This window comes from Syngnathus typhle, linkage group LG2, assembly GCF_033458585.1.
Source record: "Syngnathus typhle isolate RoL2023-S1 ecotype Sweden linkage group LG2, RoL_Styp_1.0, whole genome shotgun sequence".
Lineage (NCBI taxonomy): Eukaryota > Metazoa > Chordata > Actinopteri > Syngnathiformes > Syngnathidae > Syngnathus > Syngnathus typhle.
In genome coordinates, this window is record NC_083739.1 from 17,439,545 (window position 1) to 17,459,420 (window position 19,876).

Below are 19,876 nucleotides of genomic sequence, written 5' to 3' on the forward strand. Positions count from 1 at the left end.
TGATTCCATTCCTAGACTCAAGAGCCCAGATTTTTTTATTTTATTTTTTACCTGAAGTCCCTTTGCTTTTTTCGTTTGTGGCAATTCAACAAATATTGACACTTTTAAAATAAAATATTTTAATATATAAGAAACATTTATTTGTCTCGGTGAGTGATTCCAAAATAAATGCTTTTTTCTTACTATATGCGGGTCCATTGTAATGAATGAGTCACATCCACATTGCATTATAATTCTACCAAAAATATAAAACGTGCTCTATGACGTCACCAATGACACGTATTCAAAATGGCGGCTGCGGCTATGGTGAGCGAAGCAATCATTACTCCTTTTAATTTCATTTCTGATTGTCTCTTCTAATTTTAAGACGGATACAATGTGTTGATGGGTCACTTGCGTCTCGAGATTATTCGGTAGATAAATGTTTGAGAATTAGAAGCGATTTGGCCGATTTGGCTGCTGTCCGGTGTTGACGCGCTTGCTAACTTCCTGGTAGTTAGCTAACGTCACTTAGCTTTCTTTACTGTGCCTCCTAAAACGTATTGGTCAGCTCCATTAAACTATGTTGACAACGTAGAGGGAGGCCAGGGACAATTTTGTCAGACTGTCATTCATTTATTCATTGATGTTTGAATAGACAGCCGAACTTGGGATCTGTATTAGCTGTTATCATCCCAGGCTGCATCACTCATATTGCTGACAGTGCATCAGTTGCTACCGAAGGGAACTTCCAATAACTAGTGTTGGGCAAGCTACTTGCAAATCTATCTACATTAAGTGAAGCTCAGCTTTTAGCTTAAGCTATACACCAGAGGAATGTAGAATGTACAGCTTTTCAGCTGACGTTCAGTTTTATTATATCGCTGCCCAATAACATAAGTCTTGCGTGTGTGAGATGTTAACTGTTGTTGCTGACAACATTACTGTCAATTATTGTAACTTCAGGAACTAACTGAAGGATCCATGTTGTGGCAACGATCCCCAACCACTGGACGCATCTTGAATTTGGGCCACAGGAGAAGGCAGCGACACAAACATTTGGTTTTAGATTAAAATCAATTCAGAGATGAGAAGGAAATCACTGCAAGGATGACAAAAAAAAACCAAGTGATTAAAATGCTGAGACACTTGACACCTGGCACAAAAACTTGTATACAAATGGGAATCTACACTGTAGATTCTCCGAATGATACCCTCCGACCAGCCGTCGGACAAAAACAAAAACGTTGCCAGCGTTAGTCAACCGTCTGTAGTAAGAAAAGATCTTGAGTCTTTCTCTCGGTTTGTTTGCTAACGGCATTGTCTAATCAACTGCTTAATCACTTTTCAAGGAACTTTGGTATTGACTTTTTAAAGGGATGCATTTTGTGTTTGTCTACGTCTGGAGTGGCATTTTTTTGTAGTCTACACTGAAGAATCGCTGATGAATTTGTTTTGATTGAGTCTTGACATAACCTGTTATGTGTGTTACAGGAAAGGTGGTGGGCTTTGTTGCTTCTGTCCTTGTTACCTGTGGTGTTGCCCTTCTACGTTCCTGGTGTTGCTCCCCGGGACTTCCATGAAGGAGATGTTGTAGATATTAAGGTATGAACACTCAACTAAAACTTTTTTTTTTAAAGACATGAGTCTTTCTTTTCTCGGAGCTGGAAATCTAACGAGAGGAAGGAATTTAATTATCCGTCCATTTAGGGGCATTGCTACTTAAAATATTTGGCTCAAGGCTTCAGCTGCATCATTGTCTGATTCGTGGAAACATAACTGACGGGTGCTAATTTTTGCATTAACCTTCACTGAAGGGGTCTTCCTGCAGCGCTTCATCTGATTGAATGGACTATCATACTGTTTCAATGAATATTATACAGCATCGCGTTATGTGTTCAATGTGGCCCACTTGCAGCCTGGTCATCCTGGAAAGTGGATGCCCCCATCGGTGGCCCCTTCTCATGATGGTCAAAACTGCTTTGAACTTGAAGAAATCTCTGAATGTCAAAACCTGTCTCATCGTTTGTCTTGCAGGCTGTGAAGATGACAAGCTCTCATACCCAGCTTCCTTATGAATACTACTCCCTGCCATATTGTAAACCTCAGTCTGTTGTCTACAAGGGAGAGAACCTTGGTAAGTGGTGGCCAGAGTTATCAGTATGTGTCAATGTTGCAACTCTCAAAATATCTTTTTCTTGCAGGTGAGGTGTTGCGTGGAGACCGAATTGTGAACACCCCCTTCAGTGTGGAAATGAACAAGGACAAGAACTGTGAGGTGGTGTGCGACAAGAAAAAACTCAGCAAAAGCCAAAGCAAGTTGTTTGCAGAGAGAATACAAGAGGAGTATTACGTCCACCTGTGAGTATTTTTTCTTATCTATTACCAGAGCCAGTAATCCCTAGTGCAGATAGCAAGACTATCACTCTGTCTCGATATGAACCACATTTCCATCAATATGCCCGTTATCCCAAGATTTGAAGATGTTATTCCGCAAAGGAAACCAAACCCCAACACCTCCCTATACTTGTTTAGTATTGCAGATAATCTGCCAGTAGCCACCAGGTTGGAGGTGTATCTCAATCGAGAAGCAGGAGCAGAAGAGAAGGACATGAAGGATATCCAGTTTGAACATGGCTACAGGCTGGGCTTTGTGGACAACAACAAGGTAGATCATATCTGCATTTCCGAATGCAGAGTATGTTTTTGTTTGTTTTGGGTACCTCCAACTTCCGTTATATTCTGGTTGGTTATTGAATTTTTCTGTGTTTTTATATAATGTCAACATTTCTTCATGCTAAAATGGAGAGTTGCTTCAGTTCCATAATTTTAGAACTTTGAGAGTTGAGTCAAAATGTGTTTAAATATTTTGGTTAAATGCCACTTAATATTGTTTTTACTAATTGTGTGCTTTTTCTCCGCTCCCTCACAGTTTTATCTGCACAACCACCTATCCTTCATCATTTACTTCCATCGGGAGAAGCTGGAAGAGGGAGAGCAGCACAATTACAGAGTGGTGCGATTTGAGGTCGTACCCCAAAGTGTAAAAGTAGAAGGTAGTTGTCGACACTTGTTGCTACGCTTTTGTCTGAATCCACATGGGAACTTGGCCTGTGTTTATTCCCAGACCTGATGGCTGTGCAAAAAGAGAAAACTTGCACCTTGCCAGAGGCGAGCAGCTCCGCTCCACTGGAGATTGACCCCAGCAAGGAGAACGAGGTTCTCTTCACGTACTCTGTGCACTGGGAGGTCAGTGGCTGTTGTGACTTTTCTTGAAAACAGAACACGTTTGTGTAGCTCAGACCCCGAACAACAGACCCAATGCGTTTTGACACACAGTTAGACCATCAGTCTTGAAGCTTAACCTGGCTAGAAAGAGTATTTTAAGTGAGGACATGATGATTCACGGATTTGTACGTCAATTGTGTGTCAGCACAATTTCGGCGTTACTTGTGCGTATGCACTTATTGTGAATGAGGCCAATTGAGATAGCAGTACAATAGCAACACAAATGAGATGTGATTACAATTACATTTACTACAATTGCTGTCTAATGGGAAATGCATTGTCAGTGTAAGTTAGTGTTAGGGTTAATACTTCTCTACAGAGACATCATAATGAACAGTTACTAAAGAAAGAGCTTACAAAAGAAGATTTTAAGAAAGATGATGTTTTGCTACAGTTTTAAAGTGGCAAGAATGTCCAGGAGAGTAAGCTTGAAGCAATCAATGAAATCAGCATCACTTTCTAAAGGACGTCTTTGTAGTTTAATTTTTTTTTTTTAAATATATTTTACGGCTAGATTAATATATGGTGAAAACATCTGAGTGGCTTTTTGACCTTCGCAGGAGAGTGAGGTGAAATGGGCTTCTCGATGGGACACCTACCTGACCATGAGCGACGTGCAGATACACTGGTTCTCGATTGTCAACTCTGTGGTGGTTGTTTTCTTCCTCTCTGGTATGCTTTTCAAGTCGTACACAAATGTGTGCCCCAGATGAGATCATAAATATACACATACTCACAATGGACAAGAATGTCACTACTTTTCTTCCTCTGGGTTAGAATGATACTTTACACATCATTACTAGTGAAAATTACTTAAAGAAAACAAATCCGCCCTGAAGTCTGTAGAGGGACTTTCTGTGAAATTGCTTTCACCGTGCTCAAATGATGTGTTATGTCTTTTCCCTTTCAGGTATCTTAAGTATGATCATCATCAGAACTTTAAGGAAGGACATTGCTAATTACAACAGAGAAGATGATATTGTAAGTCTCTGGTGAAATGTGACTGTTCTGCCTTCTGGACCAAGATGCTGCAGCAATGTAACTGTTTTCTTTTCTGCCTTGCACAAATCAGGAGGACACAATGGAAGAGTCAGGATGGAAGAATGTCCATGGTGATGTCTTCAGGCCACCTCAGTATCCCATGATTCTCAGCTCACTTCTAGGATCAGGGATCCAGCTCTTTTGCATGATCCTCATTGTCATCTGTGAGTCTTTATCGAATTTGCGCTAATCATACCCTTTACTTTTGTATAAAAACTAAATGTCAGCGTACATATCTTCATACAGTGCTTCAAGATAACTTGCAAACAATCTTTGTTTTTGAAGTGAAATTAAATCTTTGTATACCAAAACATCGAAGATAATAGTTTGCCACAGACAGCAAATATTTTTCGATAATGAGTGATTGTTCTTCCTCTTTTTGTCTGTGTAGTTGTCGCCATGTTGGGCATGTTATCTCCTTCGAGTAGAGGAGCTTTGATGACCACTGCATGCTTCCTCTTCATGTTTATGGGGTGAGATCTTTTGACTTTTGAATCCTCCCCAAGAAGATGCAGCGAATCAGGTTGTGGTGTTTAGATGTCTTCTCTTGGGTTGTTGGCGTTTTGCAGTGTATTCGGAGGTTACTTTGCCGGGAGACTCTACCGCACAATGAAAGGCCATCGGTGGAGAAAAGGAGCATTTTGTGTGAGTGTTCAAATTAGCTTCAGTCACAGGGGCATGTAACCTTTTTTGACCTTGGGTCCCAACTTTACTTGTACAAAGTGGGCCATTCACATACAGTATATGACTAAGAAAAAAACGTTTCCTGTTTGCGTACTCAGTTTGCTACTTGGACATGTGAAAAGCTTTGTGCTATCTCCCGTAGACTGCAACTTTGTATCCAGCTGTGGTGTTTGGAATCTGCTTCATCCTAAACTGTTTCATCTGGGGAGAGCACTCCTCTGGGGCGGTGAGTGGCAAAACAGGATATAGACCAAGCGATCTGCATGTTGTAATAATGACAATTAGCAGAGCTTCTCAAAATGCCAGATGTTATGGACTTGTTGATACGAGCCCTGCAGCAAGTTTCCACTACATGAACACAAAACTAACAATTGCAGCGTCATTATGCCTTATTCAGGTGCCTTTCACGACCATGCTGGCTCTGCTGTGCATGTGGTTTGGTATCTCCATGCCCTTGGTCTACCTGGGTTACTACTTTGGTTTCCGCAAGCAGCCATATGACAACCCCGTGCGCACCAACCAAATCCCTCGGCAGGTCCCAGAGCAGCGCTGGTACATGAACAAGTTTGTGGGGTGAGGGTTGACACAACTCCAATAATCTTTTCAATGGCTTATTCAAGGCCTGTTCGTTTATGCTACAATGGTTTTATTTTTCTCCACTTTCATTAGAATCCTGATGGCGGGGATCCTACCATTTGGTGCCATGTTCATAGAGCTCTTCTTCATTTTTAGTGTAAGTGCCATTACTGTTACACATTGAAGGCAGTCTTCTCTCTGTTATGTACATTTTAGTATGTTTATTTGCCAAACAGACGGTAGTCATGAATTGGTCCTTTCTCAGCACTCCCTTGCAGTAATGTACATTAACTTGTACTTTGACTTCTTTAGGCCATCTGGGAGAATCAATTCTATTATCTCTTTGGCTTCCTGTTTCTGGTCTTCATCATATTGGTAGTCTCCTGCTCTCAGATCAGCATTGTCATGGTTTATTTCCAGCTGTGTGCAGAGGTATGTATAATTTTTCACAAAGTAAAATTTATGAATGTCACCATGTTCAAATGTTTATGCTATTTTTTTTCAAAGAAAGAGTAGGATATAATTTTTGATTGTGTAAAATTATATATATATATATATATATATGCACAACCACCTTTCCTTCATCATTTACTTCCATCGGGAGAAGCTGGAAGAGGGAGAGCAGCACAATTACAGAGTGGTGCGATTTGAGGTCGTACCCCAAAGTGTAAAAGTAGAAGGTAGTTGTCGACACTTGTTGCTACGCTTTTGTCTGAATCCACAGGGGAACTTGGCCTGTGTTTATTCCCATTTATATATATATATATATATATATATATATATATATATATATATATATATATATATATATAGAGCACCTTATGTATGTATATATATATATATATATATATATATATATATATATATATATATATATATATATATATATATATATATATATATATATATATATATATATTTACTGTTACATTGTGATAGTTGACCCAGTAGCCACTGAGTGAGCTCTCCTCTTTTTTTTAATTTTTTTTATTATATCTTCCTTATATATTATTCAGTTATTCAACTTTTGGGTGAAATTTCAGCATTTACTTTGGCCAAAGTGCACTACGCAACTTTGACTTTTTTTTTGTTTTGTGTCTCTTAACACTCATAAACAGGACTATCGATGGTGGTGGAGAACGTTCCTGGTTTCAGGAGGGTCAGCATTTTATGTCCTCGTGTATGCCGTTTTCTACTTTGTCAACAAGGTAAAAGTTCACACTTATCAATGGAGAGTACGTGGGGCTCAATAATAATTGCTCCAGTCATTGAGTGTGTGTTTGTGTGCTCGTGTGCAGTTTTTGTTCTTTCAGTGCTCATGTTGGTTTTCTCCTGGTAATCTTGCGTAGAAAGCAAGACATTCTAATAAAATACATATTAAAGTAGTGCTGCTTGATAATGAAATCCAAAGTCATTTCATCTCCAAAGGGGCGTTGCAAATAAAAGGTTTGGGAACCACTTAGCTAGTAGGACATTTCCCATGATTCTTAGATTTGGAAACAGGGAGTAGTCTGAGTCCCAGTACGAGTAACACAGACTCTAGCGTTTAGATCACAGGTGTCAAACTCAAGCCCCGGGGCCCAGATACAGCCCACCACATCATTTTATGTGGCCCACGAAGACACATTGTGCATCAAATCCGTGTGTCATTACTAGAATTGCAAATTGTCTTCACATAAATATCTTTTTTTTTTTCTTTTTTTTTTTTTATATTTGACCAGTTTTTACTCGTCTGATTTGAAAACGAGTTATTTGTCAGTTTGTTTTGTAGCTTTTACTGTATATAATATGAGGTGCTCATACATTTATTTGGGTTGACAGCCATAATGGCCCTCCGAAAGAAGCTATGACTACAATGCGGCCCGTGGAAAAAAATTAGTTTGACACTCCTTGTTTCGATGATGATGAGAACATATCAAGTAGAAATTTGAATCAAAGATGAATGAAAAGTCGACATCCATACATACATAAGGTGCTCTAAATTACAAGGTGCACTGTTGATTTTTCAGTCAAAGGATTTTTAGTGCGCTTTAAGGTGTGAAAAATCTGGGCTTTTCACCCCCCAAAAGAAACCATCAGATGAGAAATGTGATCTGACAATTTATCCCCTCTTGGTTCTTCTGCAGCTGGACATTGTGGAGTTCATCCCATCACTGTTATACTTTGGCTACACCACCCTGATGGTCCTGTCTTTCTGGCTGCTAACTGGCACAATCGGTTTCTACGCCGCCTACATGTTCATTAGGAAGATCTACGCCGCAGTCAAGATAGACTGAGCCAATTGCTGCTGTCGTCTTTTTGGTTGTTTTCTTTTGTCACATTCACATTTTTTTTTATACAAGGATTTTTATTGTCCACTAAGCACTGACTTGTGCGTAGAGGAGGGAAAGCAAGAGTTACTTTTTTACCCCTCAGTTAAACAGCTAAACCCACTGGCAGGATCGTGTAAAATGGTGTCTCCTTCCCTGCCACCCCAGCTTTTTTTCCCGCGTATACTGAGATGGAGACTCGGAGGAGGTTTTCTTTGATGGGATTGTTTGCGTCTTCATCTGGTTCCCCTTGCACACAACACAGTAGGCCAAACAATAGTTTTCTGAACATTTTGTCTATTTCTTTTTGTGTTTAATTTATCCATGTTTTCAGTTCTGCTATTGCTATTCATTTAATTTGTTGGCTCCAGATCTGTTCATCCAAATATTCCCAGTTACTTCATTTTCACCTCTGTTTCATTTGAGAGACTTTGTCGAAGGAGAGGTGAACTGTGGTTGTGCCGCATTTGTGTCTTATGTTTAACTGATTTACATTGTGACACAGAAATGCATATGGTATATTAAATGCTCTCGTTTTTTAAATGATGTTTCCATGCATTTTCTGTGTGACCACTTAAATCACAACTGGATCAAAGTAGCACCTTTTACCCTCAAACGTCGCAATGTACCAAATACGTTGTATTGCCTGATAATTGAAAGATGTGAAAGCAGTGGTCTGAGAGTGGTCTTTATTCAAGAGTCATACTAAGAATGTGTTTAGAATTCCAGTTGTAATTTAAAAAAAAAAAAAAAAAACTTTTTATGCTCAATAAGTGACCGGAGTAGTATTTTTAATCCAAGAACCTTTTTTTTTTTCTTTCTTCCCGCTGGTTATGGATCTAAATAAAGCTACACATTTTCTGACATCCGGTGGTAAATCATATTTTATTGGAGGTCATTATCTTTCCACATGTATTCATATAAACCCATGGGGTTATCTGTTGCTCAACTTTTAGAATTTGGCCTTTAGAACTGGATGGCCCGTTGCGAGCAGAATAAATTGCAATCTCAAGAATTGTCGAAGAGATGACAGTTCTAATGAATGAAAAACCCTAATTCAGCATCTGAAGAAATCTGGATTTTCCGAGAGATCCCATGATTTCTAATATGGTCACTTTTTATGCCTTATGTCGTAAACTCAAGGACTGAGGCCCAGATCTGGTCTGCCACTCAATTTTTTGTGTTCCTGTGAAAGCAAATCTCATGGGTTGATTTATGATTCTCGCCAAATCTACCATTTTTCAAGCATCCACCTTAATCCTGGGACCTTTCCTTTGGGAACTAATGTGGGAGGAACTTCCGACAAGAAACTGGGTAAAATGCTCCCATTGGTTACAATACATTTCGCTTTCGGAGCGGTGTTTTTGAACGCTTTTCTTTTTCTGAGCGATCAATAGCCGTAATCGCATTGAACAATGTCTTGCACGCCTCGGGAGCTTGTTGCGCAACACCGGCAGTTCTACTAACAAGCCAGAAGTTTAAACGAGGACAACAAGAGCTTTGATTTTGACTGGCTTTCCAAGACGAGGAAAAAGTGTTTTGACAGTTCAACTGGTAAGTCCCACAATATAAAATCGGGTATTATTGAAATGTGTGTGGTATTTGTCAACCTGCAAAATTATTAGAAGTATCGCTGCAATATTTAGGATTTTATGGATAGTAATTAATATCCATACAATCCTATGAACTTTGGAGAATAACTGCAGTTGTCTGTAAATAAGACTGGGTTCGCCTTCTTTTGAGATTCATTACGTCAAAGTTTGTTATGTAGTTAAACGTGATTGTAACTTGTCCCCAGGCGCTTTTTCGTCGTCCCTACCCTGTTTGACGAGCAAGGAGCGAGATTGAAATGTTTTATCTTTAAAGGTGCGTTTCTACATTGCTCATCTGTAAAGTGAAGTCGCACCCATCCATAGACACAAAACGACCGAAAGCGCCTCCCACATTTTGCAAACAATCCTGGGGGTGTAGTCGACTGAAAGTTAGGGGTCGAACTGTCAAGCCATGCAAATTTTGCAGCTCCGAAACTCTAAAGCAGGGTTAACCAACCCTTTGAACTTGCAAGCTTCTTATTTACCTAGTAATGCAAAGGGCTACCCAGTTTGACACAATTCTGTGCAATAAATGTCATGTGCAATAGATGTCATCTATCACAAGGTGGCAATCGTGGGCTTTCATTTGAAAGGTAGCCAGTTGGCCATGAGTTTTTGTGGAATTAAATCGCACGATCTCATTTACGTCATAAAAAAATAGATGTATCTATTGCATTAGCCTGGACACATTTGAGCAAACAATCTATTTAGAGCAGAATAAGAGGAGTGCATGCGCGCCGCATGTTCAATTTGTTAAATGCTTTAAGACGACATGGATTTGATTGGTTCATTAAAGCCAAATGATGACAGGAAAGAGTGTCAAGCTTATGTTCGTTTTCATACATTAGATATATATATATACAACAGTACTTGTGTCACCACTTTGGGTTGAAGAAAAGAACATCATGCTTTTTTGTGTCGCAACACCACTGGTGTCAAACTCAAGGCCCGGGAGCCAGATACGGTTCCACATCATTCTTTGTGGCCCGTGAATGTGCAATTCATATGTCAATACTAAAATTGCAAATTGTCTTCACTTTTTAAAAATAGAGATATTGCTAGCTATTTTATCAACATTTTATTGTGATCTATCTGTCTGTCTGGCTATTTATCATCTGTCTGTCTATCATTTGTCTGGTTGTTTGTCCATCTGTCTGCAAATCTTTTTTTTTTTTTTACATCCTAAAGTGTATATGTTATTATTATTATTATTATTATTATTATTATTATTATTATTATTATTATTATTATTATTATTATTATTATTATTATTGTTTTGATCCAGCTGTTTTAAGAGTATCTTGTCTGTCACCACCCAGCCATCAAATTTCTGCCATCACTTAGATTATGTATTGGAATGCATCCCCAAAATGTTCCTCTTTTTTTTTCATCCCCATGGCTCTCACAATGTGTGCACTGCTCCCACAAAGTGGCACATGCAGGCTATTTGTTCAGACGTGAGTGATTGGCGTTTGAACAATGTCATTAAATGGAGGCATTATAATGACCCTTTGGTGATGAATGAAAAGGCCCAGTGATCAATGAAAGCATTAGTGATGCAACTCTTCCTTGTCCAAATAAGGACTCAAAAAAACAGATGGACTGTCCCTCGCGCTATGTGCACATGACCTGCTCTGCAATAAATATGCAGACTCAGCATTGTATACTATATTTTAATGTCATTATTGTAAATTAGCGCTGTGACGCTTTTCAACGCTTTGCGTAATCACAGCTAAGACCGGGATAACCATTTTCTCCTTGGCACCGGCTCTTTGAAAACATTTTACAGTGTTACTTAACATTAGAGAGAAAAAAAAAGCATCTTCAAAATCCCAATAAGGACAAACGGAACAGACTTTCCTTGCACAACAGGGGGTTGGGATGTATGCCCACAATTATTATTTATACAATTTGCCTGCATCGATACAGGTGAGATGAACAAGGTCTCATTTCACTCTTTTAATGGCATCAATTTGGAATTGGCATGAGAAGACTCAACATTTGTCAAGAAAAAGATGTGGGTTGTGGCTTTCACAAATGAGCACAGTTGTCTCATTTTGCCCAGATACCTACACCATCCATCTGTGTTTGTTTTGAACACTTGAATTCAACACTTGAAAGTTGAATTTAAGCGTTAATGTAAACGCATGCCGTAGGAAGGCGATTGTATGAGACACAACATGACAAGTGGGTGTTAAGGTTATTTGTACTTTATTCCATTAACTCCCTGTCACCTTATTTATATAGCATGTAATGATGGAAAAGCATTTAATTTTTCTAGGACCAACACAATTAAACAAAATGGGGCAGGCAGTTATAATAGAAATGTGCCCATTATTTAACATATGGAGGGGATTCACTTAATGATTTTTGAGAACTAAACCTAATTGAGTGTGCAGAGCGCATCATTCCTCATCAGACAATTACTAAAATGGATTGAACCCATTTCCCTCATGGCTTTTGCCTGAAGCAATTTTTCTCAGAAGTTGTCACATCAATTGTATTGATACAAACACGGACATGACTAATTTGTTTGAAATTATGTTTGTCTTTTAAGATAGAAGTTTACATCTTCACAGAGGGGTACATTAATTTTACCATTACATATTCATGGTGTACATTATTTTCACTGGTTATGAATTTAGCAGCAAAATTCACCTGTTATTAACCATATCAGGCAGCGGCCATTTTGCCACTTGCTGTCAACTAAAAACATCATCACAGTGCACAAGTGCTCAGCTTGCGAACATCACATGAGAGAAGTGGCCTGTGGTTGGTCATTACCCGAGCCCTGAGCAACAGTGATGTCATTTTCAGTCGACACCAAGCGGCAATCAGAATGCTATTTTAAGTGGTGCCCCCCTATATTGTAAAGATTTTTGTTTTGCTCGACTTCCCCTTTAAGCCTAGACAATTGTGACTGAAGTCTCACCCGATATGCGCTGGTTGAATCACAAAATGTACGACTTCAGAGTTGTATCAGAGGATTCACTGAAGAGTAAATCAATATAAATGGGTTAGAAACAGTGTTTAAGTACTACAAATGTTTTTGAATTTTTTAGCAAAGATAATTGTCATGTACTTTATGCACGTAGTTGTGATTGATAACATTAAGTTATTTTTACCATTGACATCATTTTTTTTCTTCAAATCTAGATGTTGTCCGACCACAGAGCTGTTTGAGTGCATAGATACATCATTGCAGTGAGTCAGAAAAGTCAGACATATGCCTTCATCACGTCCCTTCATGGTTTCGTTTGAAAAGGAGAAGAAAAATCTAACTTTTTTTTGGTGGGGGGGTTCCAGTTACGTAAATGTCAACTTCTGCAGTGCTATATTCTTGTGGCTCTATTGAGCGAGATCAGCCTTGACAGAGCAAACAACGAAAAGCAAGGTGGGTGTTTGACATTGAAATAGACTGTACACCTCTCTGAAAAAAAATACTCTTTGACTTGCTCCAGCAGGCTACTTTGGTAATAGACAAGGACATTTCCCTTTCAGCGGGGAAATGAAATGGGCTTTGTGGGATTTAATCTAAAGCTGTTGGCAGTAAGTCGCTAAGTTAAACTTGCTCCTTCTCCTCACCTACAAAACACTAAATCAGAGCTGGGGAAGCCGTACAGGGCCACGATGAATGTAACGAGAAATACGTAGGGCTGATCTCCGCCAGTCGGTTGGTTGGAGGGTCATGAATTAGCTGCAAAATTGATTATGAGTTAAAATAACATGCGGTACAGAAAATGGATGGATGGATGGATGGATGGATAATTAAATAAATCTGTATTTCTCCTAATAAATATCTAAAACTCATAGACGTGAAATCATTTATGCCTCTTTTTTACTTCACAATCTTGAACTCTGCGGCCGACAGGAGAGACCACAGCGTTGGCCGGCGCCGGTGGCCTACCTGACATTTGGATGGTAGTAATGATTAAATATGGGACCTGAGCATTCTGTGAGTGATAGATTACACTCTGGCGAGCCTGTCGGGACTGATGCGCTAACCAGTCAACCGGCCCGTGTGCGTTATCTCGCCAGCGTAACCTGGTAACGATGTCGAGCCACGCATTTAAATCCCTCTCTTTTCTGCTTGTCTGATTTAGCTCCATCAAGCATGTTGCCACATTTCATTGTTTGGGCTAATTTAGTGTTGTGTTAAGAACCAGTCAGGTAGGGAGCACACAGTGAATTGTAGCTGATTTAATTAATGTAGAGATAAATGAGTTTTTTTTTTCCCTAGCTGCCAATCAGATTTGAATGACTGAAAGTCAACCAAATATTTTTGGGGTTGACTACAGTCATGTTTCTTTTTTCATCCTGTGAACACTTATGGGTATATTTTATGGAGCTGTTTATAACTGTTTCTCCTGTGTTTTATGTGGTTTTAGAATTGCACAGTGGGCCACATCAAAGGCTCAAATCAACTGCTGCTTTAAATTCACAAGTCAACTTTATCAAATTTAAGACCTGCCTTCATATTGGCATTTCACGTACAGGAGGCTGTAAAGTTTTATTTCCTCTTGTTTTACAGTCTCCGTGTTGTGTAAAGTTGTTCATCAAAGATGGAGACACATAAAAGCAGTCTCCACTGACAAATATGAGGGTACCTGAATGCAGAAATTCACAATCACAGTGTACATGACGTCACTTGTGTTTGCTACAAGCGGAGTCTTTAATGTAAACAACTGCAGTTTTATAACAGCCATTAGCATTGCAGCAGTATTGTGTTTGTGCACAAGTGATACACAGATCTCATTTTATCATCTCTCTCGCTTCACTTTGCTTTGTTTTAACTGTAGTTGTGGTCACCAACAAATAACATTTTCGGTACGATTTCAACATTTGTGATGTTTATTGTTGATGCAAAATTCAGTTGAACTCAATGCAAAATCTCCACATTGCCATGAATTGCCTATGTGTCAAGTATTTGGCACCTAACAGCTACCCCACTATCCCAAATAGTACTAGTACTAATATGAAACAGCACTTCTGATCACAACTGCCTGTAAAACAATTAAGATGCATCATTGGGTCTTTACCTTTACCAAACAGGGCTGATACAATGGAAACCCAATATGATTCCTCATTATTGCTCAATTCCTTCTTGGCAAAATGGGGGGAAAAAAATAAGTGTCCCCCCTCTAAAAAAAAAAAAAAAAAAGAATCCAATCAAAGTTAAATTTGTTGGATTGTCATTGTGCAGCAGTGGCAAGGAGAATTTTCCTTTGTGTGTTGGCAGGGGGGCAGGTGATAAGCAGTGCTGATTCCCTCTACACATGCAGTTTAAAATTGAAGCCAGAGGGTTCAAACCTCTTTTCATCAGGTCACAGAATCCAGTCTGGAAGTCTTTTGTTACTTAAATCCAAACTCTATGTGGGATTTCACGAAAGAAAGACTTGACTGTTAAAAATGATTATTTTATATTTTCTGTGGCGATTCAAATGTCATTTATTTGAGGCTACATCCCAGGATATGCTTGTTATTTTTGTTTCAATTTGTCCTTCAATCCATTGTAGGCAAGGGCTATAGTTAAATTCCCTGTTAGCAAAACAATATATACGTACATATCCATTGCTTTAAAGCCCATGTGTTTATATGTATTCATATATTTTACCTGTATAAGCATGTATTTTGTGTACATATATCTGACAACATTAGCAGCCTGCATGTTTAGAAGGTCAGCATGACAGACGATGAGCTAAGACCTGATAAAGCATTCTGAGATGCCAAATAGACGATGAGGTCTGAAAGTATTTTGAACATTTAATAATATTAGCAGTAAACAGTCTGTTCACAGTCAGCACAAGAGTTCGGACATTAAAACTGAGACACGGGGAGCCCAGTTAGAAAGGCCGTCGCCTGATTAACAGACATCCAGGAATTGATGAGACCTCATCCGACATGTTTTTAGAGTTGTAATATTGGCAGGCTACTATATAAGTGTGCGGACTTCAGGAGGAGAGTAGTACCGGCTTTTTTGACTCAGCGGAACGTCGGCATGGTAGTAAAAGCGGTCCAGCGCTGTACACTTTTCGTGTATTCAGAGAATCAATAACAGATCGAATCAAACACAAGCCACCTTGTGTATGTTTTTTATTGTGTTGGCGTGAATACCTTCCTTAATCAGAGGAAAAACAAACACGCATTGAGATATTTTGGAATAGACAATTGGTGTTAGTTTGATGCGACTAGCGCACTCCACATTGAGTAATTCCAACAATGCCAATCATGTGAGACTCAATATGAAACCTCATGAATAAAATTTGCTGCCCAACAGATGCAACAATCAATTCGAAGCATTCTTATTCTTTGTCAGGTCAAATGCTTGTGCAGCCACTGTCGGTACCAATCATGTGGTCTTTGAATGACAATGAATGATGTGTCCCTTGGAAGTCAAAGGAAAATATTTGATTAAAAATAGCAAAAACACTAGTTTAAACACTGTATTTGACATCTTTTTCCAAACCACTTTATCCTCACGAGGGTCGCGCCCCACGGGCATTCTGAAGCCTATCCCAGTTGACTTTGGGCAGTAGACGGGGGACACCCTGAACTGGTCTCCAGCCAATTGCCGGGCACACAGTCGAACAATTATCCACACTATATTACATATCAAACATGGATATTAGTTTCATTTGAAATTCAACCATGGGTGAGATTGAGTGTTATCGGTTGTTTGTATGTGTGATGCGATAGATCGGTGACCATTTCAGTGTGCCTCTCACACAATGTCAGCGGGTATAAGCTCTATTTTATGCAATTCTAATAAGACCAAGTGCTGTGTTGTTTGACAACTTTTATTCCGGACATTCAAATACACAAACTATACTGAGCTTCCCGTTTGCTATCAGACAAAATCCCTGCATAAATCCAAATGAAATTGAGGAAGCAAAATAAACACAGAGAGAAAAAAATGAGAGCAAATCGATGGATGGAATTCGAATAAATATATGTTTCCAAGTTTACTTTCCCCATCATTTTGACACGGGCTACTGATACGGTTTGTAGATGGGAGAGGTTGTCAGTTGTCTTCAGCACATTGTTAAAAATAGTCCGCACACACACACACACACACACACACACACACGTATACACACGCGCGTGCACACATGCTCGCATGCACCCTTGACCCTGGTCGCTATGAGAACAACAGGAGGTGCTTTCAGGCTGACACATTGTGATGGATGATATTTGAAAGGATGAGAGATGGATGAAAAGAGGAAACAAAAGTTTAACTTGTTTTGTAACTTTAAATTAAAAGAGAAAGGAAGGCAAGAGAGACAGACTGAAGCCCTCAACTTTGAAGTTGAAAGAATGTATTGGCCTTTACGAATGTGAAAGAAACACATCCTTTGACTGTGTATACTGTTTTAAAGTAGATGTGAGGTTTTAACGTATACGTCACTTTAGTTCTAGTTCTTTACAAAAACTACATAATTCCGACCAATTTCTGTTATATTTTTGGAAGGGGCAGAAGAGCCTCTTAAATTTGGATGCGGGTCTGACAAGAGGCACGTGTTTTAATTTCTTTTTAATGTGTGAGTGAATAATACATGAATCTTGATGCCATTATGCGGGAGGTACTGGAGGTAACTTTGATCCCTTTGCCAAGTGAAGCATCGAGGTATGGTTTTGAGTTGACGTGGTTTGTTCAGAAGGATTAAACCAAAACTCGGCACATGTATTGTTTTGTTTTTTTTGCTTTAGGAAACTCCTAAGTGGTGAGGAAGAGTCTGTCACACCTTAGAGTGACTGTTTTTTTGGTATCTTTGTCTTGAACCAAAATGAGACATTTGCAAATATCTGCTATTACTTTGAAAAATGATAAAACCTAAAATGTGTTTGCCTAAATTGTGAAACGTGATGGACAAGATCATCAACTGAATCATAATCAATTTATGTTTGTGCATTTTCTGAACTGTCAATTTGAAATAATGTTTCGTTTTTAAAAAAAAAAAAAACATGGACATAAAAAATATATTTTTCAAAAGTCTAATTCATATATTCATCAAAAACAATCATTAGATTCATCAAATATTAAAAGTTTAATTAGTTGCATCCCCGGCATTTAAGTTTGTGTCATTGAATTAGATTCATTACATGTATTGATTTATGTTGAGTTCTGTGTTTTGTTCGGTAAAAGACAGTTCATTGCCATCTGCCTTGTTCCTGTCAGACTACACCCTTGTGATTACAGAAACTGCCGCTTCTCGCAATTTCATCTGTCACGTTTTCAATTCTAAAAATGCAGTTTGCATAAGAGAATATGGGTTGTGACAACCATGTCTTCTTATTATGTCGGAAGTACCCAAAACAGGATTTGGGGTGTGGAATGGCAATTGACTTGCAAACAGGAGGTTACAAACCCAACGCTCTATCTTGACATTCTTGTAAGTTTGTGCTTGTCAAATTGCAAAGTATGCATCCTGCATATCGGATAACAAAAAAGTGATTTATTAACAAGTTATAGTTTAGTGACTGACTGATTACTTTATCCTTTCTTCGTAATATGTATTATAATGGTGGTGGCCTGATAAAATGTTCCAAGTACTAATGATGTCATTGATGGATGAGCACTTTGGGGGAGAGGTGGCGGTGTGGAAGCCACTGGAGGCGGGATCAGATGCGAACATCCAGGTGAATGGCGTGATGCCACCTATAATTGACGATGGATAAGAGAACGTCTTGTAACATGCCACAAACATTGGAAGCTGCTCGGGCTCGCGTGTCATTTGGGGCACACCCTTTAAGATAGACAAGTGACTTTTAATATGCGCTGGAGATTTCTCCTAATTCACTTGACATTTTAGGAAATGCCTTGTTAATTCTAAAACGTCTCCCGTGAATCCGAAAAGAAGCCATCCTGAGCTGCCAATTTAATATTAAATATTTAGTATAAAAGAAGCATGTGAGTGACCTTTTGGATACATTCGGGAATAAATTAAATACATACTTTTAGGGGCATTTTTGTTTGGTCGGTGTGCTGTGAGTTTTATGGCTAATTAAACATTTGTAAATACAGACAGGTACATTATTATTTATTTACAGTACAGTATTTATTTATTTATAAATTTTGAATTGTAAATATTGTTAATATAATTCCACAATTGGTTGCCGTCTTATGGCCGTTCTATTTTTAGCAACGTAGAAATTGGAAGAATAAAAAATCATCAATGTCCTGCATATTTGATTTGCTGTGAATAGAGACTGAGCTGATACCGCAATCCCCATTTTTGATCCGGCTTCTTGAATCTTTTTCAATTGCAAGATGTCGGCGCTTAAAACCAGGCACAGTGAAAAGATTCCACAGAATTTAGTTTTAAACTTAGACTGTAGACTGATTTTCACGAAGCTCTCTCGACTAGTAATGCAGTGTGCACGTTTTCATTGTTTTACCATCTTGTGGTGATTCAACATTAGGGAATTCAAGTTTTATTTGTTTGGGGTCCCTTTGTTACTTCTTTGTGGTATGATCACAAAATAATCTTAAAGCCATTGGTTATTTAGTGGTTCAGCCGATTTACTTGATATTGTTGTTGGGTGTATTTCCATTTTCCTTATTCATAATCTGGGATTGATTAGCAACCAGCCCAAGATGTCGTCTGCTAGATAGACTCCAGAAGTAAACTTCATTCATGGCTCTTCATAAAAATAGATTCCATGAAGGTTAAGGGAATTTACATCCAACACCAAGCGGACTCCTCTGGTTCTTTTTTTTTTCTGAAATTTTGCTGACACATGTTTAACAGTTGCTCAGTATAACATCCTGCAGCAATATCATTGAAGGGAGGCTTGGCAGAAACACTTCTTATTGTGATTTACTATGTGTGCAAAATTGGAATATGACTGCTGCTTATGTATATTGCTGGCTAATGTGATATTTTATTACATTAGAAAGCAATAAAGGGGTATGAGAAATGTCTCGATATAGGAAACATGCTTGCGAAAAAAGTATTGCCGTACACACTCATCACTTCATCCGGGTATCGAGGAACCACTGCGGAATTAAATTTAAAAAAAATAGTCAGAAGAGTTTGAACAACTTTCTGTTAAGGTTAAGCGAGGCATACATGAAAATTAATGGCTCAGGAGATGAATCCAAAAATCACCAAAATTTATTTTACTTGACTTTTGTCACATTTTAGTGACTTCTCTTTTTGTCCAATAAAATATTTGGAATTGTAATGTGTCGCTGCAAATATTATGGCAAATACATCAGCGCTATCTAACTGGACTTCTGGGTGACTTGGGGAATGTAATGTCATTATCCATGACTTTAGGCTACGTAACACTTGAAAAAGAATCTGAAGAATTTCGACTGTCAAACTGTAGTAGGAAAAGTAATAATTTTTTTTTTTATTCATATCCACTGAGCACTGCTATTTGCAGAAAACCGTATTTGGTAAC

The 19,876-nt window shown here is 38.6% G+C and overlaps 2 protein-coding genes across 3 annotated transcripts in view; both read left to right on the top strand.

The window, feature by feature from the left end:
- Positions 1-234: 234 nt before the first annotated feature.
- Positions 235-8,548, top strand: tm9sf4 (transmembrane 9 superfamily protein member 4). Of its 2 annotated transcripts, XM_061304659.1 has the most exons (19): positions 265-306; positions 946-1,041; positions 1,474-1,584; positions 2,017-2,116; positions 2,184-2,340; positions 2,515-2,647; positions 2,912-3,035; positions 3,107-3,228; positions 3,828-3,939; positions 4,178-4,248; positions 4,340-4,472; positions 4,700-4,781; positions 4,878-4,953; positions 5,135-5,218; positions 5,390-5,565; positions 5,662-5,725; positions 5,881-6,000; positions 6,687-6,776; positions 7,695-8,548. In XM_061304659.1, exons 1-19 carry the CDS (start codon positions 289-291, stop codon positions 7,842-7,844), a joined length of 2,019 nt encoding a protein of 672 aa, XP_061160643.1. In that variant the 5' UTR covers positions 265-288; the 3' UTR covers positions 7,845-8,548. The 2 variants fall into 2 exon arrangements, with proteins under 2 accessions (XP_061160653.1, XP_061160643.1); XM_061304669.1 differs by lacking the exon at positions 946-1,041 and having other exon boundaries at positions 235-306.
- Positions 8,549-9,099: 551 nt separating this feature from the next.
- LOC133150453 (neuronal acetylcholine receptor subunit alpha-2-like) overlaps positions 9,100-19,876 on the top strand; it is a 28,674-nt gene continuing 17,897 nt past the window's right edge. Inside the window, exon 1 of the mRNA XM_061272995.1 lies at positions 9,100-9,431. The gene's annotated coding sequence lies outside the window, so the exon portion shown is untranslated. The remainder of the gene's footprint in view (positions 9,432-19,876) is intronic.